Here is a 26,087-nt window from a genome sequence, read left to right as displayed (position 1 = left end):
CTTAATTACCCCTTTGACGAATGCATTTCCAGTGCCTTTAAACCTCTTTCTATTCCTTGCAACTCCTTTACCACCTCCACAAGGAACATACCCTGAAGCTGCTCATTTGCTAGGTCACTTTCCCCTAGCCCAAAGTCGCACCCTAGGCACTTGCGCACAATTTTCATGAATTTTGGCCCCATACGATTGCGCAAAAACGGTGTTTGGGCAAGCTTTTCAGCGGCATGATAATCAGTTTTTTTTTGTGGTGGCAGGGCTTTAAGTACGCGTTGTCGAAGTTGTGGCCATGGCTGGCAGTATCCCAGCTCAAGGAGAACGACGCCAAAACGGAAGAGAAGCTCATTCCGGGCAAGGACTATGGATGCAGGTACAAGAGCATGGCCAGATTTCAAGGAACTGGTGTGATTGGCGCTGGTAGTCGTGAAAGCCATACTGGTAGCCATTGCTGTCATGGGCCGGTCTTCCCCTTTGTCCGACTTCGAGAACTCGACCCTCAGATACGGCGTCATGGATGAGATTCCATCAGTGTCCCCTGAAAGCTCTTCAACTCCGAAGAACCGGACCTGACTGCTATGCCAGCTATCAGGAAGCCATGGTGTGGAATGGTATTGTAGAACGGCAACCGCGAGGGAGCTAGCGATATGTGCAACAGCTGTTCTCGGCAGATCGCGAGATAATTCGTCTTCTGAAATCCATGTGATAATATCCGCCAAGGACTTTTGCTGCTCCGATGGCCGGCGGCCGAGAGGCGGGAGGTAGAAACGGTGAAGACCGACCTCCTGGATGTAGCCGACACAGGTATTTGAACTTACGGGTTCTAGAACTTGGAAGTGGTAGCAAAAGTTTTCAATCAAATCAAGGTCAATCATTGAATCAGAAGTGGTGGGATGGTTGGTTTTAGTTGAAATGGAGGCCAGGGGAGTGTCTTCATTCTGGTCATCATCATCATCCGCTGTCCCCTGTACGATGGTGCTGGAACCGCTATTTACAGCCGCAGGACCAAAGTCGTCGGGCTTGAGAGGAAATAATCTCCCAATACTTCTCTTTGGGGGCCTTTCGACTTGTTTGATGATCATTGGCTGAGAATGCTTCGTTATCTTTTCCATAACATCGGTCCAGGCATTGTCGGGCTCATAATCAACGAGTTCAGTCTTGCATAATGATGTGTCTAAACAGCCTTCATGGGTTGCCTTAATTTCCAACCAAATTGGCATCTCTCTGCACGTTGGCGAATCAGCCTCGTAGTCGATGGCAACATCAAACCTGACACCATCTTCTGCCTTTTCCAACTTAATTGATTTGCTTTCGTCAATGAGCGAGATACTTGCGGCATGCTTCGTATGTCTTGCACAAGACCATCGTAAAGCAAAGACATTATACAGTCTGGACGATGCAGATCGAATCTGGCGGTATTTTTCAAGTCCATTCAACTGGCTTGCTTTCTGCCGCATCGTAATCCCCTGGGTTGGGAGAGCAATGCCTCGAATCTGCTCGAGCTCGCTGACAATCCGTGTCGTTAATTCATTGAAGTCAGCCGTGAAGTCACGAAGCTCTTGTATTGAAGTTTGCACTTCATTTTTCTTCCAGCAAAGCCGGAATCGCTTTCCAAAGGATCCCGTATTACTTGCTCCAAGGCTTTCCACCTCAAGACATATAGCTGTTGCTGTTGTCGAGACAAGCTCAAGTGTAGATTTCCAACTCCCGAACAACTCTTGTAGTGATTCGATGCGAGTGCTGTCATAGGAGATGGGAAGTTTTAGCTTCTGCAGTTTTTCTCGGCTGTCAGAGAGCAAACTCCGAGCCTTCTCCGGATCATTCGTGATTGCTGTGAGCAACTTGATGACATTCGTTCTGAAAAGTGTCTTCTGTGTCTTCATAATTGTGTCCAATTTGGTCAACTCCCTCGAATGGTGCCTGAAGGTGCTCAGGCCTTCTGAGAAATCCCAGTAACGATCGTAAACCTCGAGAACGATAGGGATGCCAGCGAGGGCCGTTCCAATGATAAACTCCATCCGGCGTACAGTGACTAGGGGCTCTTTCCACTCGAGCAAATATTAAAGGAAGGCTTTTGGCAAGCTGAAAGCACTCGGCGTTGGCGGGGCGGGGTAGTTGTTTGCACTGCTGACAGGTACATCTCTCTATACGGGCTCAAGGAGCTCAATGTATCCCCCACCTGGCATTGACACCTCCTTGTCATGACCATTGATTCCCGCCTTTACCACAATTTGAGTCTACAATTGAACAAGTCCGAGCTCGTTCACTAAACGCTCGCGACCCCATTCAGGGAGGACTACTTCAAACTGTTCTCATATTGACGTGAAGCCCGGAATCTAAGCTGGCAGGCGAAATATTCGGAAGAGCAGAACGTTCTCAGCTTACCATAAGTGTGCGCTTCCTGCATAATCATAGCAGACATAGCTCAGCAGATACATTGACTTAGGAGCGATGGGTCACGCGCATTCCAAGGGCAATGCTGGCGCGGGCGACTCGTTGCAGAACCTCTGCGGGGAAAGGTCCACCCGCTCGTTCCGTGGCTTTATGCGCTCAAAAGTCCCAGGTGCTCGAGACATTGACAGCCCTCAAGGCTCAAGCACCTCACTCGTCTCATCGGACGGCCAGATTGATAAGTCTGATGCTAGGTCGGTCAGGTTGACAGGTAGTGAACCCGGATCTGACAGAGTTGCCCAGCTCGCAACTCGACCCGGCCACTCGCGATCCTCGTCTCCCATTAGGTTGACGCATGCACACATGTATTTCGATGCTCAGGAAAGCGACGAATCTGATGCTGTGTTTGACCGTTCTCCGGCTACCGTAGCCGAGAGCGCTCAGAAAGTAGGCGAGTCGAATCTGATCAAGCGAGAAAATCAGCTGAATCCCATCTTGGATTCAATTTACGATGCGAAGGATTCTTCTGGATCTCCCCATATAGACATGAGCGTTTTGGACGACATGATCTTGCGACTCCTGGATGCGGGATATTCCACCAAAGTCACCAAGAATGTCTGTCTGAAGAATGCAGAGATCAGTGTCATCTGCTCCGCGTCTCGAGAACTTTTGCTTTCGCAACCTCCTCTGTTGGAGCTTTCGGGGCCCGTGAATCGTTGGCGACATTCATGGACAGTATACTGACCTAATAAGACTCTTTGAGATGTGTGGGTTCCCACCTGCCTCAAATTACCTCTTCCTCGGGGACTATGTCAACCGTGGGAAACAGAGTCTGGAGACCATTCTTCTACTGCTTTGTTATAAAATCAAGTATCCCGAAAACTTCTTTCTACTCCGAGGCAACCATGAGTGCGCCAGTATCACGCGGGTATATGGGTTTTATGACGAGTGTAAGAGACGCTGCAACTTGAAAATCTGGAAAACGTTTATCGACACCTTCAACTGCCTTCCAATTGCTTCAATTGTGGTTGGTAAAATATTTTGCGTCCACGGTGGGCTTTCCCCCAGCCTCTCACACATGGACGATATCCGAAGCATTGCACGTCCCACTGATATTCCAGATTATGGTCTATTGAACGACCTCTTATGGAGTGATCCTGCTGATATGGAAGAGGATTGGGAGCCGAACGAACGAGGCGTGAGTTATTGTTTCGGAAAGAAGATTATAATGGACTTCTTACAGCGCCACGATTTTGACTTGATTTGCCGTGCGCACATGGTGGTCGAGGACGGATATGAATTTTATCAGGACCGAACGTTAGTGACTGTATTCTCCGCGCCTAACTATTGTGGTGAGTTCGATAACTGGGGCGCCGTCATGTCGGTCTCGGGTGAGCTCTTGTGCAGTTTTGAGCTCCTGAAGCCTCTGGACTCAACTGCTCTGAAAAATCACTTTAAGAAAGGGCGAAACAAGCGGAATAGACTTTCAAGCAGCCTCGTATATCAATGTGATCAGAGCGACCAAAGACTGCCAATTATGAATGATAATAAAAACGACGAACTCGAAAGCAGCTTCAAACATCGACTCGGTAAAGAGGCTCCATCTAATAAAATACCAAAAGCAAAAACATCAGATGCCATCTTATCGAGCAAGTCCCCAGTCGCCATCGACACTAGAAGATCGCTGCCTGAACCGGCCGATAACTCCGTTTTCGTTCTGGCTAGCGACTTGTTCAAGGCTATTTTGAGTCTATTCACCTCGATTGCCCAGCGCTCGGCACAGATGAAGCATTCGCGTCGGCTACGCAGCGAGCTAGAGCGCTTTTTTCTATGGGGAGATGCCTTATCCATTTCAAACGGCCAGCTTGATGAAGTACTTTCCAAATCGTCAGACCTTTGTCAGACTGTGCTCTCTACTCTCTACGAGCTTGGCTCGATTATCAATGATAGCCTACTACGAGCGGTTAGTGAGCTGATCCAATTGACGAAGTCAGAAGGCTCTGTTGAATCTGATTTGGCAGACCTGACCCAGTCAGACATGGCTCGCCAGCTTCAGAAGATTCTAGAGAAGGCAGCTCCTGTTCTGGTCACACCTAAAGATACAGCAAACTTTGAGAGACTTTCGGATGATGAATCTATGCGCTATGACTTGGACGAGGTCCTAGAAGACATTGCAATATTTGTCGATTGTCTCATGGACCTCTCCCTTGCTCTTGAGAGCCCCGGTGAACGACATTGAGCCTGGGGGCTTCTTTAAGAAAATTCGATCCTGTAATTCTAATCACGTAAGCTTTCTAAGTTTTATTCCAAAAGAATAACAAAGTGGGAATGAGCAGCCCACCGTGTAAAATTTAGATTTTGCTATCAAAACAAAGACACATGGGAATGAAAAAATCATCTAGGTCAAAGTGTGATTCAATTCAAGGCCAAAATACCAGCCCTTCCCTTTCGCCCATCAAAAAGGAAAACCATCAGAGGAAGCCACTCAGCACCTCAAATGGCCTCAATATCAAAGCGCAAATGAGTAGCACTGAGCCCTTCAGACATGTAAGTTGTAATCCGAGAAATCCGATGCGCACCTCGTTCAAACGCTCCAAGAATCAAATATGCGACAACCCTACCTATGCGAGTACCGAGCAGACCGTCATACTCCGGAGTTCCATAATCCCAAGCCACAGGCACAAAGTCAAGATCAGGAAACTCTGCAAATATCTCAGGCTTGTATATATGATCCATGATGAAACCTATAGTATTTTTGTTAACGATACAGTTCACAAAAACGCACCGTAGATCCTTGAGATCAAAGTCTCGTGTGTACAAGGCCTGGGCCACAGCGGAAGCTGCAGGCACATTAGCCATTAGTTCAGCAGTAATGGGTCCCCCTAGCCGAGCCCGGAACATGACATCGATGATGATCATACCTGGCCCTGTGTTTGCTGAAACGTTTAGTAAAGGTGAGTATATGTCGAAGTTTCTCCACTGCCGCCGGTCAGTAGCTATTACCTTGCTTTCTTCAAGTTCAACCATCGCATCCAATACGTGTTCATCTAAATCATCCTCTGGATGGACGTGCTTTGTTGTCAAATTCGTGAATTTCTCCAGGAGATGGGGATAGGTCAGCGTGGATCGTTCAATGTAGCAACCGGGATCACTTGGATCAGCAATCCATCGTCGGCGCTGGGCTCCCTGGTCTTGCATGGCACCGAATTGAGCCATGATTGGTTTCAAGGAAATTGTTAAGATCCGAAGTCGTTGGTGTTCGTTGTTGGTGGACTATCACAGACGGGTTGACCCGGTCTTATATGCCTCGGACTCGAGCTCACCTTGGAATGGGATTTTCAATGCAGTATAATATCTTTGTCTTGACAACCAAAGCCTTTCTCACTTTCCCACAATGGACAAAAGCCCCATTATAGTCTTCAGAGTCAATCCGTTATTCTCACTATGGAGTCAAGACCTTTGTTTTGGTACTCAAAGCCTTTATGAGCTAATTATAGTACCTATGCCTGCTCTGAAAGCAAAGAGATCAACGAATTAAAAGCTAGTTTTCAGGACAACTTTGAAACCATGCTCCCAGTTGTCGAACAATGAGTAGATAGAGCCCACCATTAACCTTTGTGTGTAAAATGATATTATTCTCATCGATGCGGAAAGCAATTGAGCCTCTAAGACGGATTCTCCAATTCTTATACATCGGTATTCTTACTGCTACCTTATAATAGATCTAACCGAGGCCAGACCAAAAAGCAGTGACCATGGAGCACAACAAAGCTTATAAGGAAAGGCTCAGGAAAGGGAGAGAAGTATCGATGCCCTTTAGTTGAACATAAAGTTAGTTGAACACCCTCACTATCCGCGTTCAAAGTAGCGCAGTGATGTTGATGCAGCCAATATGCTATGACAAGAATGACATACGCATATTGCCGACTGTGATCTAAGTGGACATACCAGGTAACGCTCTGGGCGAGTCGGGATGGATATCAGAAAAGGCGCTAGCTCAAAGGGCATTATTAAGTCCAAGACCACCTTTGCATTTTCGGGTAAGTTAGTGTGACTGAGTAGATCCCTGGGTATGTACTCGATCCATAATGTCACCATTCTGAATCTCAAATATTGCGCATTCCCTAATACTCTCAATGGGCTGTTCATTGATCGCGCTCCGAGATAATAGGGTGGCAATAGATATTTCTCCGACGAATGAAAAACAAAACAAACATTGAAGACAAGTACAATTTTTGGAATTCTTAGTGGTCAACCACCGAATTTCTACTTACAGGCCCGAGAATCACCAAGTTATATACCCCAGCACATGAGATGATTGGCCCCAACACACCCCAGTGGGCATATCATCAATTCATGGCCGCCATTTATATACATTCCAGGTTACTCGAAGTCCACCGAAGGTAGTCCTCGAGCTTCCAAAGCAGTGTTTATACAAACATGTAACATCTCAACAGCTTCCATCCAAGTGACGAAGCCCTGCTCAGACCTCGGAGTCTGGTTGTCCATCGGCCCGCGCCCAACATTGTCCTCGTCAACGAGCCACATCAACCAGCGCACTACGGCAACAGCCTTTTCGATATCCTTCTCATCGACAACTACGCGACCTAGGTAGTCGCACAGGGCCTCCACATCCTCGCTATATGGACCATGGCTTACAAAAGCAGAATGCCATTCGCTGACAGCTTCTCGAAGATCGGGCAACTGTGTGAAGCGCTGTGATGTAAAGACCGGCCGCTCAGGTAGAGGAGTCAGTGGCAATCTTTTCTCTTCTGGTGCGGGTATAGAAGTAGACGCCTCGGGGTCGGTATCTGGGTCCCGATCCAAAGGCGCGGGTTCTGGAGCAGGTGATTGAACTGTAGAGGAGCGTCGTTGCTCATCTAAGATCTCTTGTCGAATATCCTCGGGTAGTGCAGCCAGAAAATCCGCTGAGATTCCATGATGCTCCTCGACAGCCGGAGAAGGTTGGCGAGGGACTTCTTGCTCTACTGTTGTTGTTTGCCTTGAGACAAAGCTTGTTAAGCTTTGTGACCTGTCGTCGACTTTTGAGAATTTCGAAGGGCGGCCGCGTCTTCTTTTAGGCGGTATAAAGGGTCTCTTTGTTCCAACAGATCCAGAGGATGATGGGCGAGAAATGTGCTCTAAAGGGGGAGGAGCCGGTACAGGTGCAGCTTCCACGGCAGACGGCACTGGTATCGAAGGCTGCTGGTTATAATAACCTAAAACTTCATTACGCAAGTCGTCTGGTAGGGCAGCCAAGATATTGGGATCGAGCTGAGACTGGGGGGTAGCGCTGGAATAGTTGGCCTTGGAACTGGTGTTGGAGACGGGGGATTCAGATCAGGAGATTTGGTCTGCGCCACGAGTCTCGATCTGATTGTGCTAGGAAGTTCAGACAGGACAGCCGGGTCAACTTGAGTAGGCATGATAAATTGGGATCCTGGAATGTCTGGGGTGGTGCGGACGGCATGGCTTGGCGTTTGATATTCAGTACGTGGCGTGCTGCTCTTTGATGGACTCGTTGATTCAGCACTAGTGACAGTCTTCTTACGCGATGGAGACTTTGCAAAGCTGAGCTGCCGTTGACTACTATCGACATTCGCCAACGGCCCAGCTTTGAGGGGCTCAAGTTTGGTCATCTGAACGCCAAGGCCTCGCAAATCACCTGGGGAGAAATTTAAACTCCTCAACATTGAAATGGCCTCTTTGGCCAAGATGTCAGTGGCATTAGTGGCAACGCCCAGAACGATGCTTTTATTGAAAACGTCACACTTTCCATGCCCAAGATGTTTTACTGGTTCCAGTGGGGCATCCATTGATCGTCGCATGACCTTGAAGGTAAGCTGCTTGCCCTTGACTAGGTTTTCCACTAGCCGACGGTTAAGCTCACCACAAAGAGACTTCACGAAGTCTTCCGCTTGGTCTTGACTGGTGAATCGAATACCCCAGTTGACTTCCGCGGAAACTGACTTCCTAATGACCTCATTTCCAACTTCAGTTTTGTCAATTCCTCGAGCATATTCCCACATCCGGATTCCAGTCTTCGGTCCCAGGCTGGAGACCAATTTCTCACGAGTCAAGTATCTAATATCCTTGACGAAAGTGGCCCCAAGCTCTTCTAATTTGGCACTCAGACTGTGTCCAACGCCCGGAAGATCTCGAATAGTGAGGTCTCCAATGAAATCCAAGACAGCCTCAGGCTTCAACTGAAACTGCCCCGCAGGTTTCGCTTTTCGCAGAGCAACCTTGGCTTGGAGTATGTTTCCTCCAATACCCACGGACACAGCACAACCAGTCTTTTCCTTAACAGAATCACGTAGTCCCTGGGCGACTTTATCTGCTTTGAATTGTTCTCGATCAATGGACCCCTCTGAGACACCTCTCCCATCCGAGCCCCCTGCCTCTAAACACAGCTGAGTGACGTCGATGAGAGCTTCATCGATACTCACACTCTGGACAACCCCATCGATTGCAAGGATTGAGTTATAAAACTTCCGACTAGCCTCTTCGTAAGCAGGAAAATCATACGGTAGAACCTGAAGGTCTGGGCATGCCTCCAGCGCACCCTTCATCCACATGCCATTCCTGACACCCCGCCCACGAGCAACATAGTTGCAGCTCGCGATTTCAGACCCAGAACCAGAGCCATGCGCAATAGCAACAGGTTTATCGCGAAGCTCCGGGTGTTTGAGAAGCGCCACAGCAGCGAAGAACGAGTCAAAGTCGACATGGAGAATGTATCTCCTTGCACCTGGAACCGGCTTCTTTTTGGAAGTCTGGGACAGAAGCTTCTCTTTCGCTGCAGCTTGGAGCTGTGCCTTCAATTCTGCTTTCCAGGTCGACAGATGGTGAAGCCGAGACTCTCGATAGTATTGTTGTAAAAACTCTGGATTCACAACACTGGACTTTGCCATTCGGGGATCGGAGAGAAGTTGTGCATTGTATTCTTCGGAGGTCATTTGCGCGTTCGGTCGGACGGGTGGCTTTCGCGGGGGAGGCATCTCTTCACCTTTCCGGTCAAGCTCGGGTGGGTAGCCATCATTATCGGCGAGTATATTACCAGCTTTCGGCGTATCGGGAGTAGTAGGTAGACCCTCGTCTGGCGGATCTGCGGGCTCGGCTTGAGGTTCCCCATCGGCTGAGGTGAAGCTGGGAAAGTCACCATAATCTGATTGTGAAGGTGGAGTGGCGGGAGGATCTATCGCGGGTGATTGTAATGATGGAACACTTTGCGGGTAGGGAGAATTCGATCTTCTATCAGCTGGGTTCATAGCGTCCTGCTGTGAGCTGCGCCTGTAGTTGCCGCGTCGGACTGCAGCAAACACGAGTAATGGCCATGGCCCGCCGTTAAAAACAACGGCAAGCTCTAATTATTTTTTTATCGAGGTGTGGTAAATAATAAATGCTGATCAACGGGATTCTTGGCCTTTGGTCGAAAGCTCTTGGGGAAAGAGAGTGCTGAGTGACGAGGCCTGACGGCCAAAGATGTAGAGGTGCGGAAGTAATCCCATTGCGCAAAGTCGTCAACTGGCCAAAGGCGGTGAAATGATAGATAACAAAGTTTTCAACTTTAGCCGGTCATTGAATGTCGAGATATAGTAATCTAGGCTGGATTTACATGTCGCTGGAATGTCCAGTTTTTAAAACTCTATTCAGAGAGAATAAGGGCAATTTATCAAATTCAATCTTCATGGATATTCTCATAACAACCGTCTAAGGTATCGAAAAGGAAGTAAATAACACGGAAAGAAAAGGAAAGAAACATCCAGCAAATCCAGTGCTGTTAGTTTATGCAGAAACTGTATTTTGAATACCGTTACCATTCACTTTCTCCAAATGATCGACTGTCGACGCCTTACTCGTTCCATTTGTTGTCGCCTCCGTGGGATAGAAATCCACCTTGCCCCCTTCCTGGATAACGCCTGCTCGGTCCAGGTAAAGACGAGCCCGAATGTAGGGGTCCGTCTTCCAGTGGTTGACCCGCAACCGCTCTGCCAGGAAAGATCTTTGGCTGGCCGCAGTCTGGACCTTGGTCTTATCCTTGGCCTTGGCGGCCTCGTTCCATTCCGCGGTGGCAGTGAGGAACTCCTCGCCGATCTGCTGTCGCTCCCGCAGAAGAGCATCACGGGTGGTGGTGTCTTCCATCCGGGCATTCTCACCCTCCTTGGGCTCAATGTATTTGTACTCCCAGTTCTCGTCACCACCAACACCCTTGGGCAGCTTGCTGCGGTCTATGAATTTGGTCAGGTCGTCAGCGGAGCTAGTGAACTGCACCTTGGCAGCAATATCAGGGTCCATCCAGCCTCGGATAAGCTTCCAAATACCTGGCACAATAGTTAGATTCTTGTCTGATCCGAGATGATAAAATTGAACTAACCAGAGAAAATCCAGGGGGCATTGTGAATCAGCATAATTCCCAGTGACTCTGGGTAGTTGGCCTCAAAACACTTCAAAATAAACTTCACTGGTGGGTATTCCATGTTGGAAAGACCAAAGCCTGTCATGTCGAACAGAACACACTTCAATCACGTTAGCAATTGTCCATTCTTTTCTCATGTGTATTTCACCTACAGCATTCTCGACTCCACCATGCATAGTAAGTCGGACAGACTCAATGACATGGACAATATACCGCTCGAGAGTCTCCTCACTCTGAGCACCTGGCTTGTGGAGGCGAACTTGAATAACGACAATTGGTCGGCCCAGTTTGTCAGTGCCATGCACATAACTCTTGCCCATACGCATCTGATCCAGCAGATCCTTTCCTTCCTTCTTCTTGCCGGCATCGGAGCCCTTCTCCTGCTTCAATGCATAGAGCTCACCCTTTGCCATCACGTCGTCATCCACGTGCATCTCTTTAACTCTCCAGACAACGGCTTCCATCATCATCGCGAATGCCTTGCAAACGTCCCACTTGCGCGCGCGAAGGAATCGAAGCATCAAGGCATCCGGGTGGTCGTGCTTCAGAAGCTCCAGGATGCCCTTCCGCAGTTCGGCGGGGCTAATCTCCGACAGGGACTTTTGGACCATCTTGGTCTCGTTGGGACCGATACCAAATTCCTTGAGATAGGCCATGAACTTCTGCTGGTAGGGTCTTGTGAGGACGGGGACTGTCTTGTCGGAGGCATTGCTTTGCGCGGTTGGGGTGCGGCTCAGGAGCGACATTCGTCGCGGAGGTGCGGATGGGGTCGGACTAGCCGGATGTTCCTCGACACATATGCTGGCGTCCTCGTCAGAGGGCAGCTCAGCTGCTCTGAGTAGAATGGCCCATATCTTCTGGAGCTTGACCTCCTGGTCTTCGTTGATGTTCCCCAAGAAGCCAGGGCGGGGTCCTTCCGTGGCCATTATGTGTAGGTTGTGTGCGTGTGCACGGTGTGTTAAGAAGTCAATTGGGTTATGATGATCGGGTGTGAATGAGATTTGGCGAATGAAGCATTCTCAAGGGGGCCGTCTTGGATGATATATGAGCAATCGCCACCCCTCTGATCGACCCCAATCCACATGAAACCCCTCCTTATTTTAGCGTCAGCCTCGGCCCTAAAACGAACAGATAAAAATGGTTGAGGTCCATGCGACAGTCATGTTTCGCCGCGGACGATCACATCCCGATCGCGGGCAAGGATCAGCTAGGCCCGCCCACTGGTTCCCCGGATTTCCCAGTCATCACGTTGTCATCACTTTGGTGGGATGAAGCCTCGGCCCTTTCGGGTGTAGGAGGGATCCACTGGCGCCAGAAACAAAGGGTATTCATGTGGTGTGGGTGGCCACAATTTTGAGTGTGGTTTGTGAGGTCCCCATCATCCACAATCACAACGCCACTTTAACTGCCCATTAGACTCCGTGTTAGCCGCCCCCATCCAGTAGGAACCCCCCGGCGCCATGACCCCTGGTTGACTCTCTCTTTTAACTCCCAAATACTTTGGTTGTCATTTCTAAATTGTTGCTTCCGGGTTCACAATCATACAGTATCTGCAGATCGTGGGTCCAGTAATATGCAATGCCGGGCCCCACTCCATCCCCTCGTTCCTGCTGCAAAGAACCGGAGAGATATATCTCATTTCGGTTAGTGTCATGGAATGCGGATCGTCTATTGAAGAGCCGTCTTCCCCACAACCCTGCTTGACAGAGGTGGACTGTGCCATTGCATCACAAATTACCCCGCGGTACCCCAAGGTGATCATCTAGGCCCTCAATCAGCATTCGGTGATACGCTGCAGAGCCGAAGATAAACCATTTCGGTTTGGGGATGCCGAATTAATTCCAGTTTCATGTGTTACCATGTAAAGGAATCACGTCAGGTATGAAAGTGGAGACATAATCAAATCTGAGGTCTACTAAATCTTCAGTTTATTGTTTACCCAGTTCCAATACTAAGGCACATGCAGGGGGTCCCCACTCACTACTGATAATTGAGCAGTTGCTGCCCCTAGCTTTTTCACTACTTATCTTTAGGCCAATTTTAGATATTTTAACCTAAAATGATAAAAAAAACGCTCACCTAATTTGACGTTTACAAATTTTAAGAACTCGTGAAAGGCTTGATTGGATCAGACTATCACGATATCACTCATCTATGAGTACAAACTTATAATATTCGAAAAGAAAAAATTCATTATAACAGGCCTCGGGTCAATGCATTACGGTGATCTCAAACCAACCAATGTTATTCCTTGACATATTAACGCTTCAAAGACGTCTTTTTCTATATCCAGGGCGCTGATAGCAGCCACGATCCTGGACATAATAAGCAAAGACCATCCGCATTTTTGCACGACTTCAACGAGGACTTTCATTTATTCTTTCATCCAGTGGGGTTGGCAGTATACTCTAGTGATACATTATCGAGTAGGCCGTGTCGTGCACACCAGATGCCACAAGATCATCATTGCGGTTCCAACTCGGCACCAGTCGACTGACTAGATAGCTAAGCATCTCCAAAGTCTCCCATGCGTTCCATGACAAGTAGTCAATACAATTGAAACTGAGGATTAGCTTATCAGATTCTTCGATGACTAGATTGCACCGATGAGAATAACATCTGTAGATTTTTCGATGAGTATTTGCTATGGCTTTTCCATGATTGATCAGTTTCCTCATCAGCATCTTGGTATCACCGGATAAATGTTGTTTAATTCCTGGAGCACGTTCTTGTTTTCCGACTACTGTACTGAAGAATCTTTAAGAGCTTCACTGTAACTTAGGAGGGTTGAAGCCAATTCTTCTCGTGTCGTTACGAAAGAAAAAAAGAAATGAACCGATGGAAGAAAAGACCATTTGTGGCGGCTGCGCTGCACTCCAAGATCCATGTTCGGCTCTGACGAACCTAAAATGCATAGACCAATGTCTTACTAAATCAAGCCCTTGAGCAGCGAATCCGGTAACAAAGACTGGACCCGAGGTGTCTCATTGGCGGGTCTTTATATTGATAATGACTCACGAATCAGCGTTGGAAGAAACCCATTGTATCTATCCTTTGTTGTGGCATGTCTGATCAGAAGAGGAGGTTCCACTTTCGTTGGATCCATACCCGTGGCAAATTGACGGAGACCTATCGCGACGAGCAATGCATTTGGAAAAACATGAAGTAGTATTATGCGCCTAAACTCCAGTTTCTGTATTGTGTTTCTAGTGGGGCAGCTGCCACCGGTCTATAATGAGATGTTGGAAATGATATCGGTATGCTCAACTTGCTCAGGCCTTTACACAGTCTCTCCCAGACCGAACATTCTGATTGAATTATTCCAGGCACTAGCATAGAATGTTAGCACATGTTTCAGCCAAAAGACTTTTCAAACTTACGCTTCACAAACTTCCTCAACGGAAATTCCCTTGACCTCGGCAATAACATGAGCGACACGAGCGATGGCAACAGGCTCATTACGACCCTTCACCATACACCCCTTCTGCCATTTCTCCTTCTTAACAGCCTTCGGTAACTCCGGGGCACCAGTCAGGAATTTTGCCGAAGCGTGCGAAGGACGAATCTCACACTACAACCCGTTAGTTACTGAAGACAAATATTGAGAAGATACACTCACCCAGGGTCCATCTGTCTCAATCTGAAGTCGTTCTAATGGAACAGCCTTCACAACCTCAAGGTTCTCCTCAGTCTTCATACTGCACCCATTAATACCAATATCAAGACCCAAATCAACCAGTCTCTGCATTTCTTCCATCGTTCCTGTGAAACTATGCACAAGACCACCCTTTGGCAAGTGGGGAAGTTTCTCGCCAATCAATTTCTCAAAGTCCTCACTTGCAGCACGAGAATGGAGGAAAAGAGGCATGCCAATCTCGACCGCAAGGTCTAGTTGAGCCTCGAAGTATTTCAGTTGAGGCTCCTTGGCACTGTGGAACAGTCTGTCGTAATCAAGACCGATTTCACCAAAAGCAACAGCGAATCCGGATTCTTTGGATTCAATTGCTAGCTTGCGGAGCTCCTCGAGCATCTTTGCGGGTCCTTCAGGGTGCTCGTCGAACATCTTGGCTTGACAAGGGTGCACACCGACTGTGGCGTAGCAAAATCCGGCTGAAATTTGGATTATTAGTTTGATTAGCCACGAATTTAGAGTGGGAGCAAGCTTACGGTAGTTACGGGCAATCTTCACGGCTTCTTCGGACTCAACGAGGTCTGAACCTGTGACCATGAACTTCTCACAGCCCACGTCCCGAGCACGTTGGATTACATCGTCCAAGTCACATTCGTGAGCTTGCTTCCCGTGATAAGTACCACTGAACATAGGGTCACTCAGGTTGATGCCGATCTGAAAAAAAGGACGTTAGCTTTCAAGGTCCTGTGGGTCTCTTTCAGGTAATCGAGAAATCTTACATCGACATAACGAGGAGGCTTAGTTTCGTTCGCCATATTGCTTGAAATATGACTTCTTGCAGATGTTGAAAAATCCGAAGAATAGTATCTTATGCCTATAAGGTGTCCGCTAAAAAGGGATTGGTTCCCTTGAAAAGATCCTGTTAAACCCGTTAGTGAAACCAAAAAGAGGGTCCATAGTCCAAAAAAAAGGCCACAAGTGGGTAGCGCGGATGACTCAGTTCAGGATTACAACATACTTAGTCTATTCTGAGAATGAGTCAGAGCAGGGTTTGGGAATACGATGTTTCTGCTTGCTGTTCCGCTCCCAATCGAGGATCCGATATGTCGAAAGGCGTTTAGTGGAGTGCTTCCAAGGAACCTGATATGCATTCAAAAGGCGTCCCGTCTAATGTCTTTTGGTTTCAGCCCGTCAATGCTCTCCTGCGGTGAGAGTGAGCCTTCGCTGAGAATATTGACACGGTTTGTGTCATGGAGATCACCAGCCACACATATGGCTGAGCCGTGGCGGTGCATGATAACATAAGCAGGTGGGACGATAACATAAGCAGGTGGGACGCCAACATGTTCACACGGAGAGAAGTCCGCGCGAAAGTCGGTAGCTCACCGCGATCTCTTCGGGGTCCAAGTCCACTTCAATTAGTAGTGAAAGGGACAGCAATTGGGAAGCACTTCAAAATGAGAGGTTTTATGTAAAAGAGCTCAGCTTGAAATTCGAGGCTTGAACATGATAAATCTTCATGCTCGTTGCTCTTAGGGCATTGAATGTTTCTGCCATGACTTGAAAATCAAAGTTAGATTATAACATTAAACCTCTCAAGCGCCATGGACCTTCCTTAAATGGCAGTGTTGCAAGTCCGGGGTAAGTCCGGGCATATTACCGGGGTGGAGAGTACTCGCTCACTGGCCCGGAGAATGACCGTGATAAGCGCGCTCCTCCGCCTTTTGTCTGACCTCGCTGAGTATTAAACCTTCTCTGGCTGGCCAGCTTCTTCCTCTCCTTGGTCATTCTGTAATCTCCTTGGTCATTCTGTAAAGTTTCCCCTTGGAGAATCAACCTGGTCGCTAGTTCTGAGAATCTCACCCTTCGCGCTTCGGGATAATGGCAAACCAAAAATCACTATCCGTCAAGGAGGTCTCGGGGCATCAATCACCCGAGGATTGCTGGATTGTGGTTGACAATCAAGTCTGGGATGTAACGGATTTCCTTGACGAACACCCTGGAGGTTCTAACAGTATGTGATTCTAAACTTACCGTCAACAAACTACGATTGACGAATTCCAGTTATTTTGAAGTATGCAGGCCGTGATGCTACAAAAGCCTATTCGCAAGTACATTCGCCAAGTGTATTGAAGACAGGCCTGGAACCAGAGAGTTTCAAGGGAGTCCTTGATGAGTCTACAATTGATGAAGATTGGATTAAACCACCACCTGGCGAAAATCCCAAGGTTCTTCTGGACAACGAAAAGCCTCCATTAGAAACCCTGATCAATTCCCATGATTTCGAGGTAGTCGCTTCCAAGACTGCAAACAAGAAGACATGGGCATTCTACTCCAGCGCATCAACAGATCTGATTACCCGAGACGCGAATAAATCCTGCTTTGGCCGGATATGGTTTCGGCCCCGAGTACTTCGGAATGTGCGGTCTGTGGATACCCGAACAAAGATCCTAGGTGGCGACTATAAGCTTCCACTTTTTGTCAGTCCAGCCGCGATGGCTAAGCTCATCCATCCAGAGGGAGAATGTGCGATTGCCCGGGCGTGCGAGAAGAAGGGCATCATTCAAGGCGTGAGTTCAATGTCTCTTGACATAGCCTTACCCGGCTAACAATCATAGATCTCGAATAACTCTTCATTCACTATGGATGAACTGCGAAACACTGCCCCAGGCGCAAGTTTCATTTTCCAGCTATATGTCAATCGGGATCGGGAAAAGTCTGCCGAGCTTCTGCGCCAATGCTCTGCCAACCCCAATATCAAGGCGATCTTCGTGACCGTTGATGCTGCGTGGCCGGGTAAACGGGAAGCGGATGAACGAGTCAAAGCAGACGAAGGCATTTCCGTCCCAATGTCGCCCTCTAAAGCGCAGAATGACAAGAAAGGCGGTGGTTTGGGTCGTGTGATGGCTGGATATATTGATCCCGGTCTTACGTGGGAGGATCTGAAATGGGTCCGACAGCACACTCATAAACCGATTTGTCTTAAAGGAGTGATGTCCGCTGATGACGCTCTCATGGCTATGAAGGCTGGGCTGGACGGAATTCTTCTCAGTAACCACGGCGGTCGTAATCTTGACACAAGCCCGCCTTCCATCATCACTCTATTAGAGATGCAGAAAAGATGCCCAGAGGTCTTCGATGCCATGGAAGTGTATGTGGACAGTGGTATCCGTCGAGGAACCGACATCCTAAAAGCTATGTGCTTGGGCGCAACTGCGGTGGGAATGGGTCGGAGTATGCTATTCGCGATGAACTACGGACAGGAAGGCGTTGAGCATCTCATTGATAGTAAGTTCCTTTACGCATCCCAGTCCTATGTCTCACATGCATTCTCAAGCTAACCGAAAAATAGTCATGCAAGATGAATTAGAGACTGCCATGCGCAACATTGGAATCACCTCATTGAATCAGGCATCTCCGGACTACGTCCACACCGCAGATGTCGATCATTTGGTTCCAGCGTCTCGCTCACATCCATATGCTCGAGCCATAGCTAAAGGCCGAAAGAGGAGCTTGAAACTTTAAAAATGGAACTATCGCCAAATTCAATAGAGCTAAATACTATGTAGACGTTCTGGCTACTTCCATTATGAAGGGATACTCATCGTCTCCAAGGCAGTTGCTTGTGTAATGGAACATTTTCGATTTCATCATTTGAAGAAGGCTAGAGAAATACTGGGTTATCTGTAACGCCAAAGTACCAAGTGTCTATACATCATGACTTGAGAAACCTATTACTGCCTCCTCTCTCGGCCCCATTCAAGCTCTGCCGCTCGCTCCCGTTTGCGCTCCCGTTCTCGGTCTCGCTGTAGGCCTCTCTTGCGGCCACTGCCACTGCCACTGGCCGTAATATCCTTCTCTTTCTCACGAGGATCGATCACCATGAGCGAGTCCACATCGGCTTGATGGTCTTTCTTCCAATTCAAATCTTTGCCTAGGGTATCTTTGCCAAAGCGGAGTTGGTGGGACATCCAGCCTTCCTCTTCCTCCGCATTGTCCGCTGTGGTAGTTTCCGGATCATCCCAAGATTTGCATGACTGACAATTAACAATGAAGTGCAGGTCGCAGAGTTGCTCCTCTTCGTCATCATCTTGATCTTGGCTTTTTGTGTCTTTGGTTTGTGAATCCTTATTTGATGTTTGAGCTGAAGTTTGTGTGTCTGCACCTTTGAGCTTAGCTTTGAAAGCATTGAACATTCTGAGAGCTTCGTTCTCTGCTGAGCTTCTGGGTCCTGCAGTGGTTGCGACGCCGTTTGTAGAGCCTGGTGGCGGGCGTCTGCGACCTCGAATCGCTGTGTCGGGAATCATTGATTCAAGAGCTGACTTCTTGTGGCCCTTGTCGGCGGGACCAATGTCAACATTGCGACGCATAGATGCCTTCAGGGATTCAATCTCGGCATTTGTCCGTGAGAGTTTGGTTTCCTTCACAGGCGTGGGTGATCGCTCGGGTGATTCAGGGTCTTTTATGGGGAGTTGGGCCTGCGGTTCAGGTGTCTTCGGGCGTTGTTTGCGCTCTGTTGATGGCGATCTTTTCGGGGATGGAGAGCGTACTCGCTTTCGTGGCTGCTTAGACTCTGTTTGTGGCTTCGGGGCAGATTGTGCATCGCTACTCGCACCAGGCGCATCGGCGACTAATGTTGGGTTGAACTTCGGTTTTGCTGGTCGCATAGGAATCTCTTCCTCGCCTTCGTCCTCTCCAAAACTCAGCAAGACCTTTGCAGCCTTGGGGTTCTTCTTCTTCTTCTTAGCTGCCGGCTTATCACCTGTTGATGTCGAAATAGTTTTCCGATCCTTCAGCTTGCCTTCCATCGGGCCCAATTCTCCCACCTCGCATGATGTCACCTTCACTGGATATACAGGCTTTTCGGTGCCTTCGACACGCTCTGCCTCGGCGATCTTCAACACATTGAAAATACTGTCTCCCTCCAATCGCCCAAACATAGTACATTGCCCATTCAGCTCCCGCTCGGTGTTGTCAAGCGTGATGAAGAATTGACTACCGTACGTCCCATCCTCGCTCTTGGCCATGCCAACCAATCCACGCCGGTTAAAGCGCAAACGACTATGCAGCTCATCTCGGAGAACTACTCGCTCGTTCGGATCGCGCGCTTCGGGGTCGAATTCGAATTCCGGATATTCGTAAATGGAGGTACCACCCGACCCAGTGCCTGTTGGGTCACCACCTTGGATGATGAAGCCTGGAGAGACACGGTGAAAAATGGTTCCAGTGTAGTAGTTATCCTTGCAGTGTTGTAGGAAGTTCTTGCAAGTGAGAGGGACCTGGTTTGCGAAAAGAGCGATGTGAATCGGGCCAACGGTCGTATTCAGCGTGGCCGAGGCGGTCGGAGTGGGCTCCGTGGCATACTGAGTCGACATGATGCAGGGATAGTGCGCGACCGAAAAACGGCCCGGAGGAGGAGGGGTGAATTGAAGGGAAATCAAAGCTCGTCGTCCAGGCCGTGAGGGCGCGTGAAAAGTGGACGGACGTCATGCATCACGTGATAGCTCTTCTATACATCAACCCCGGAGAACAAACAGATCATAAGAATGAGGTAGAAATTAGATTTTCTAACTACCTATATCTACTTCCAGTCGCCCTACATAAAGGACTTATCTTACTTTCACCAGGTGGACATGTTGATCTTTTATTAACACATTTTGCTAAGAGGACGTATACTTTTCAAATGTCGCTGGCGGTCGTTCTAAGAACAAATATAATTGTTCCAAGACCGCGAATGCTAATGCTTGAAGCATATCAGATATTTTGTGAAACTTCATCAATGCCAATGTACATCTGGGCGTCCATCCGACCCTAATCACTCTCATCATCCGAATACATTTGTCCACCGGAACGCCACTGGCCGAACCTACCACCCTCGCTCCCAGAATAATCAAAACCAAACTCTTCGTCATCTGAGGCGGCGCGATTCCGATATTTTCTATAGATGGCTGTAGGGTCATCTTCCTCATCGGACGAGGATAGCTCTTCTTCGGGGTACTCATTTGCAGGGTTATTTTCAGCTGTTCGGGAGAAAGACATGATCAGTGATGTGTTTTGAAAGCATCGAAGAGATATAAGCCTACCATTTGAGTCTGCATCTTCACTGTCCCATTCTTCCTCGTCATCTTCAATGAAATTCTCCCAGTACTGCTCATCCTCCTCGGTGATTACTATGACACCAACACCCGAGTTCAATGCCTTGAGCTGCTGCTCAGACTCAATTTCAGTAAGTGGGTTCGCGAGCCTGTCACTTTCCTCTAGTGGGCGTCGAATGTAGACATCATATACGTAGTCATCGTCATCGTCACTAACGATCGGGACCACGTCGGTTTTCATCTCATCACCAGCGAGTGAAGCCTGGGATGGCACAATCCTAGATTGTTTTGGAGGTCGCGGCTGGTGTTTCAAGGGTTGCGGTGGTTTGAACGGTACCCGCGGCTGGGGTGATGGTGGGGCAAAGTTATCATTGAAGTTCCGGGGTTCCACATCCATGTCGCGTTCAATATCCAGTGCAACCTGCTCAAATTCCTTGGCTAAGCGTTCCGACTCTTCATCCCAAGTGCTCTGCTTCGCCCTTGCAGATTTCTCCAGTGTTTCTGAGAGATGATCTTTCGCAGCAGAGATGGCGGCTTGCCGCTCCTCTCGCCATTTCTTCTCAGCCTGATTCACGACAGGCCGCTTTCTGGGTTTCGCTTGCGGTGCTATCTCCTCGGCGGGAGTCTTGATCTTTATACTTTCTTGGCTTTCCGATGCTTGATGCACCAGGTCTGCGATCATAGAGGCTTGGCGCGAATGCGGCTTGCGCTGAAGTTGCTCCACTAAAACAGCTATTCCAGGTAAAGCACCATCAGCTCGGCGTTTCTGAATACCTGCGCGTGAGCCTGGGCGGGAGCCTGGAGTTGAGGCACTGGGTCTGGAGATCTGGAAGCGGCGCACGGAGTGGGCATGGCGCGGAGAAGGTGGCACAGAGACGGAAACAGGTTCTTGTCCGATAGATCCCCTTTCAGATGCGAGCACACTACCTAGCGGTACTGGGGAGACAGATTGCGGGGTAGGAGGACCATGGATTGCGCGTTTGCGCTTTTCTTCAGCCTCTTTCCGAGCAGCCGCAGCACGCTGGGCTTCGCGAATCTCTGCACCTGGCGATGTAGCTCGCACCGTGGGAATTCCATTCGAAGAATTGGTCCGTGCAGCTGCAGTGCGATGAGGAGGAATCTGCAGACTGCTCACTGACCGGGGACTACGTAGCAATCTCTGTGCAGCTGGGTGAGGGGGCGTCGAGGCGCCGGACTCAACAGGAGCTCCGCTGCTGTTAAGCGTGACTCGATGAAAGACATAGTCAGTGAAGCGGCGCTTGGCATGGTGCAAGTCGGATTGAATGTCTATGTTGTGTTAGTGGGGTTTTTTGTTATGAATAACTAAACATTGATATAGCGAGGAAAGTCCTGTAAAAAAAAGAAAAAGGGACATCTGGTCGAATTCAACTCAAATTCAAGTTGCCAACCAAGAATTGTCAATGTAGTCAAAGCCCAGCTGAAAAAAAATTGCAATTGCAAAGCTCGTTGGATATTGGTGTTGCTCTTGAACGTAGAATTGTGGGGTAGAAAAGGCACAAGGAAAAAAAGAGGACAGGGGGCAAAAACCTACATAGTGTTTCCACGGGTTCTTCCTCCCGTCGCCGCTTGATATTGATCTGTTCTGGAGGAAGCGCCATTTTTGAAGTCCTGGCGAGAGGTGATGATAGCTTGACTCGGAAAGTTTGCAGGTTGGAGCGAAAGCGAGAAAGACCAGATCTGGCCAAGCGCGGTGCACGTGACCTGGAAGCTATAAAACTTGGTGTACTCTTTAGATCTCAGATGTAATAGACATAATGATTTAGAGGAGTTAGACAGAGCTGGAGGATAATGAGTGGGCCTGAGAGATCAATACAGATGTAAATAGGTAGAGAAATAAAGTATATGTAAATATAATAGACGATGGAGTAAGGTGGGAGAAGATGAAGAGAGATGGAGAAGGGAAGGAGAAAAGGATAATGGCAGTATATGGGCTTCCCATTCGCATATTCCAATTCACTGGATGGTCATTCCAGATCGTAGTTTACAAACCTTGTAACTTAGTAGTTAATGAAGACCGTTAATTATGAGGTATTCAAACCAACTAGGTTATTTCATGGCGAAATTCAGCGGTCGAGGCATATAATTTAACTGCCTATGAAGGAAGGATAAGTGAAATGGAAAACGGTCTATACTATGCTGAAGGAATGACTTCTGACTAGCAGTCTAGCATAATTAGTCCTAGATCTCGATTAAGCCCTTCGTAACAGATTTTTGTACTTGCTTAAACAGGTCACTTGTTCAGTCATCAAAAAGGTTCTTCCGGAAGAACGATACAATCTTACGAGCAGCTTCTTTCCCAACCAGCGGATCCAGTTGCTCCTCATCCATATTAGCTATCTCACTGATATTGTCCGTCTCTAAAGTAAGACGGTCAAGTGCTTGCGGTGTCACACCAGGTACGGCCCTTAGCATATCTTGTGGCAGGAGATTGAAGGTACGATGCTCAATCCCAGTCGCAGCCATGACATCGCCAGACTCAGCTCCAGAGATATCGATGTCCAACCCAATTTGGACGGCCCGAACCGGGTCGGGCTCAGGGCTATTCTTTTTTAGTTCCGCAAAGATCTCAGCGGTCTGGTAGGGCGAAGATGACCAGATAATTTTGAGTCGTGGGAATGCGAGCGTGAGAAGGACGAGTAAGTGCTGGGCACTTTTGGCGTTTGATGAGTTGGTCATTGAGCTCGAACTAGAGCTGGTGGGCGCCCCGGTTGTGGAGAATCCCGACTCAGTCCTGATGTTGCCAGTTGTGAACGCGTCAAAGGTAAAAGCTTTGTCCTGGTCGAACTCGATTAGGAGCAGAGGGTTTTTGTAGTGTTGAAGCATGGTTTCAGCTTGGTTGTACAAGCGTCCATTTCTTAGAGATTGCATGAGATCCTGAACGGACTTTCGCTCGACGCAAATTTCGGGAGTGAGAATATAATCGCCCACTGTGAGTTGAACGGGGACCACGATCATGTTGTTTCCATGTAAAAGAGACGGAAGCGCACTTCGAAACTCCCGCACATCGACCACCACCAGTGGCGGAGCTGCCGTTGCTGCAAGCCGTCCACCTCCAGCGATACGAGTATTGACTGTGCGGAGGAACTGCTCTTGCGGGTTTTCGGCACTCTTGTCATGAGTCAAAGTGACAGCCATATTCTAGAAAATGGATTAGAGATCTTTCCACCATAATAAGAACTTTGTTACTTACCCCTTTTTCCCTGATTAACTTGGTGAAGGAGTCTTTCTCCCGACGCACGGCACTCAGGTATCGCTGCTCCTCGACCGATCCGCCATAATACATGAAGTATACCTTCACATTCCGGCCAGAGTGTGAGCTACGGTAAACTTCAACCCTGCGAATGAATGCAGAGTCTGGCTCATACATGATGATGTACCGCGGCCGAACTTCTTCTAGAATGTGTTCATCCATGTCACCATCATATGAATGAATCATGACAAGATCATTCATATCGTAAAGCTCGTAATAATCTTCCATGTCCTCGAGTTCGTCGATGTCAATTTCGATTTTTTGCGTTTCCTCGACCTCTGTGGGCTGGATCTCATTGAGAAGATTAATGACCTCGATAGGTTGCTCAACCTGAGTTTGAACACTGCTGTTCGGCACGCGCGCAGCTGCAGAATTAACTGCTCCTCCACCTCGCACTCGCCGACGCTTGTTTGGCGGGAGTCTTCCTTGTTGTCTTTGGCCCGATGCCGCTCCTGTTGGTGTCCTAGGCTGATTTTCGTCCTGCGATAGATTTTTATTGACGTTCGACAGCGATCTTTTCCAGTTGAGATAGCTTCGTAATCGGCGTCTCATAATGACATCTGCCGAAGAATTTTCCTCGCTTGGCTCGTCCGCCTCTCCGTCTCCATGTTGGGGCTTTGTTACAGTCCCAATTTTGGTACTCATAGTGCCGATGTACTCACGAAGCTGAAAACACGTTTTGACCTCACTGCACATGATTAGTATGGTGCTATTTGATTCATCCACATTGGTTGGATGCAAGTAAGCATCATGTTCAATCTCCTGCAGTACCTCTGCAAGTACATCCCATTTTGGAAGCGGTTCAAGAACGGGTTGCAAGGCAGCTGAGAATGCGGCCGAAGAAGATGCATCAAGCTTCCCTTCGTAGGCTCTTGACTTCGCTGTTTGGAAAAGAACATGTGCAGCATCAAGAAAAAGCCATGGCGAGTGATTGTGGGGATTGGATCCTGGAGGTGGCGCACTGCCCATCACAATTGTATCCAAAAATTTAACAAAAGACACCGAGTCGTAAGTAAGCAGAGCTCTGTTATCATCAAAAATCAGTCATAGAAAGACACACATACAAGAGGGCACGAACTGAAGGATAGATTGAAGATCTGTTAGGTCGCCAACAATTTGTTTAGTGCGCCAAGTCACTCTATGCCAGATAGGTTGCATTTGCCGTCTAATTGACGCTGCAAAGTTTCTGTGCAGGGCGCTGTCCACGGTCCACTCTTCCATGTCTAGCCCGGTGTTGGCCTTGCGAAGCTCCGCAACACTGAGGTCCACACATTCAAGCACTGCGTTCTGAATTTCTCGCATCTTCGAGCTCATTGGAACTTCCAGTTCAATTACTTCGGCCTTGCGGTCTCCTTCCAGTGCCTCGGACACGGCGACATGGAATCTGGGCCATAGAGATGCCTTTCGAAGAAACAGATTGCGCAGCATATTAGCCAGTGGCGCAAAGCCTGTAGTAAATGGCTCAGGAGACTCGGAAAAGGCCTTCAAAAAGCCGCGCTTGTTCGTTTGTCGGTAGATGCGCACGATGAACGCTTCCAAAGAAGTTGCAACGACCTTATCAGCATGCAGGATAACCATGCCCGTTACCTTTTCAGCATCGAGCAGCTTTGACAGCAAATCAACGACCAAAATCCTGGATGTCACACTCAGAATACCACCTTGGGCGTAGATTCGCTCTCTGATAGGGAATTCGATTAGCACAATGAGAATTGATCAGGGATATCATTGACACCCACCGCATGGATACACTCGCTTTATCGGTATTGATCGCTCTCAAACCTCTAGCCAGTGGAGACTTGCTGCGGTCATTATGCTCCGACAATGCTGTTGGTACTCTGTGTAAGTGACCACGCTGCGTAAGCCCAGGGTAAATATCGTACCCTCTCCGATCCACTCATTTTCTCGTTCATCCGCGCCGACCACCAACACCAAATTATTCCCGGCCGCATCGTGAAAGTGAAGGAAGTTTGTTATCAGTTGCAGGAGCCCAAGGCCACGAGCAAGCACGACCAGCTCATCCTCGGCGCGTAGTTCGGTGAAGATGTCCTGCTGGTATTGCTGATTGGGAGTGCATTAGTAGAGTCGGCGGAGGGGGGGGGAAGGAGAGTTGAAGGCTTACCAGAGGCAGTGACAGCTTCACCGGCGCATTGTTTCGTTCCGGAGGCATGAGGAGCCTGTCTTGACGCGTGGGTAGAGTACAAGATCCCGCGGATGTGTCGCCGCGCAGTCACGTGATAAAGTATGATGCAACCTTTGGGAGTATGGCAGTTGATATAGCTGCATCAT

General features: G+C 48.5%; 9 protein-coding genes across 9 annotated transcripts; 2 read left to right on the top strand and 7 right to left on the bottom strand.

Moving 5' to 3' along the window:
• Positions 1–5: 5 nt before the first annotated feature.
• N7484_004775 (uncharacterized protein) lies at positions 6–2,012 on the bottom strand (the record flags this gene model as incomplete). The annotated part of the gene is made up of 1 exon (XM_057115195.1): positions 6–2,012. One exon carries the CDS (start codon positions 2,010–2,012, stop codon positions 6–8), a length of 2,007 nt encoding a protein of 668 aa, XP_056975335.1.
• Positions 2,013–2,445: 433 nt separating this feature from the next.
• Positions 2,446–4,624, top strand: N7484_004774 (uncharacterized protein; the record flags this gene model as incomplete). Its single annotated transcript, XM_057115194.1, has 2 exons — positions 2,446–3,093; positions 3,122–4,624. 2 exons carry the CDS (start codon positions 2,446–2,448, stop codon positions 4,622–4,624), a joined length of 2,151 nt encoding a protein of 716 aa, XP_056975334.1.
• A 254-nt stretch (positions 4,625–4,878) lies between these two features.
• N7484_004773 (uncharacterized protein) lies at positions 4,879–5,601 on the bottom strand (the record flags this gene model as incomplete). Its single annotated transcript, XM_057115193.1, has 1 exon — positions 4,879–5,601. One exon carries the CDS (start codon positions 5,599–5,601, stop codon positions 4,879–4,881), a length of 723 nt encoding a protein of 240 aa, XP_056975333.1.
• A 1,167-nt stretch (positions 5,602–6,768) lies between these two features.
• On the bottom strand, positions 6,769–11,730 carry N7484_004772 (uncharacterized protein; the record flags this gene model as incomplete). The annotated part of the gene is made up of 5 exons (XM_057115192.1): positions 6,769–7,699; positions 7,783–9,697; positions 10,200–10,709; positions 10,763–10,904; positions 10,957–11,730. The coding sequence occupies 5 exons, from the start codon at positions 11,728–11,730 to the stop codon at positions 6,769–6,771; spliced, it is 4,272 nt and encodes a 1,423-aa protein (XP_056975332.1).
• A 2,354-nt stretch (positions 11,731–14,084) lies between these two features.
• N7484_004771 (3'-5'-exodeoxyribonuclease) lies at positions 14,085–15,250 on the bottom strand (the record flags this gene model as incomplete). Its single annotated transcript, XM_057115191.1, has 5 exons — positions 14,085–14,133; positions 14,185–14,375; positions 14,424–14,914; positions 14,972–15,149; positions 15,215–15,250. The coding sequence occupies 5 exons, from the start codon at positions 15,248–15,250 to the stop codon at positions 14,085–14,087; spliced, it is 945 nt and encodes a 314-aa protein (XP_056975331.1).
• A 1,066-nt stretch (positions 15,251–16,316) lies between these two features.
• On the top strand, positions 16,317–17,960 carry N7484_004770 (FMN-dependent alpha-hydroxy acid dehydrogenase; the record flags this gene model as incomplete). Its single annotated transcript, XM_057115190.1, has 4 exons — positions 16,317–16,449; positions 16,500–17,005; positions 17,054–17,723; positions 17,788–17,960. The coding sequence occupies 4 exons, from the start codon at positions 16,317–16,319 to the stop codon at positions 17,958–17,960; spliced, it is 1,482 nt and encodes a 493-aa protein (XP_056975330.1).
• A 209-nt stretch (positions 17,961–18,169) lies between these two features.
• On the bottom strand, positions 18,170–19,810 carry cwc27 (putative peptidyl-prolyl cis-trans isomerase; the record flags this gene model as incomplete). Its single annotated transcript, XM_057115189.1, has 1 exon — positions 18,170–19,810. One exon carries the CDS (start codon positions 19,808–19,810, stop codon positions 18,170–18,172), a length of 1,641 nt encoding a protein of 546 aa, XP_056975329.1.
• A 436-nt stretch (positions 19,811–20,246) lies between these two features.
• N7484_004768 (uncharacterized protein) lies at positions 20,247–22,149 on the bottom strand (the record flags this gene model as incomplete). Its single annotated transcript, XM_057115188.1, has 2 exons — positions 20,247–21,817; positions 22,083–22,149. The coding sequence occupies 2 exons, from the start codon at positions 22,147–22,149 to the stop codon at positions 20,247–20,249; spliced, it is 1,638 nt and encodes a 545-aa protein (XP_056975328.1).
• A 640-nt stretch (positions 22,150–22,789) lies between these two features.
• Positions 22,790–25,968, bottom strand: N7484_004767 (ssDNA endodeoxyribonuclease RAD1; the record flags this gene model as incomplete). The annotated part of the gene is made up of 6 exons (XM_057115187.1): positions 22,790–23,689; positions 23,742–24,825; positions 24,880–25,479; positions 25,538–25,625; positions 25,682–25,859; positions 25,921–25,968. 6 exons carry the CDS (start codon positions 25,966–25,968, stop codon positions 22,790–22,792), a joined length of 2,898 nt encoding a protein of 965 aa, XP_056975327.1.
• Between the last annotated feature and the right edge of the window lie 119 nt (positions 25,969–26,087).

Source organism: Penicillium longicatenatum (genome assembly GCF_028827895.1).
Source record: "Penicillium longicatenatum strain IBT 33135 chromosome Unknown contig_2_segment0_segment0, whole genome shotgun sequence".
NCBI classification, from domain to species: domain Eukaryota; kingdom Fungi; phylum Ascomycota; class Eurotiomycetes; order Eurotiales; family Aspergillaceae; genus Penicillium; species Penicillium longicatenatum.
The sequence above is the reverse complement of the archived record's forward strand: the minus strand, read 5'-3'. Positions and strand labels throughout refer to the sequence as shown.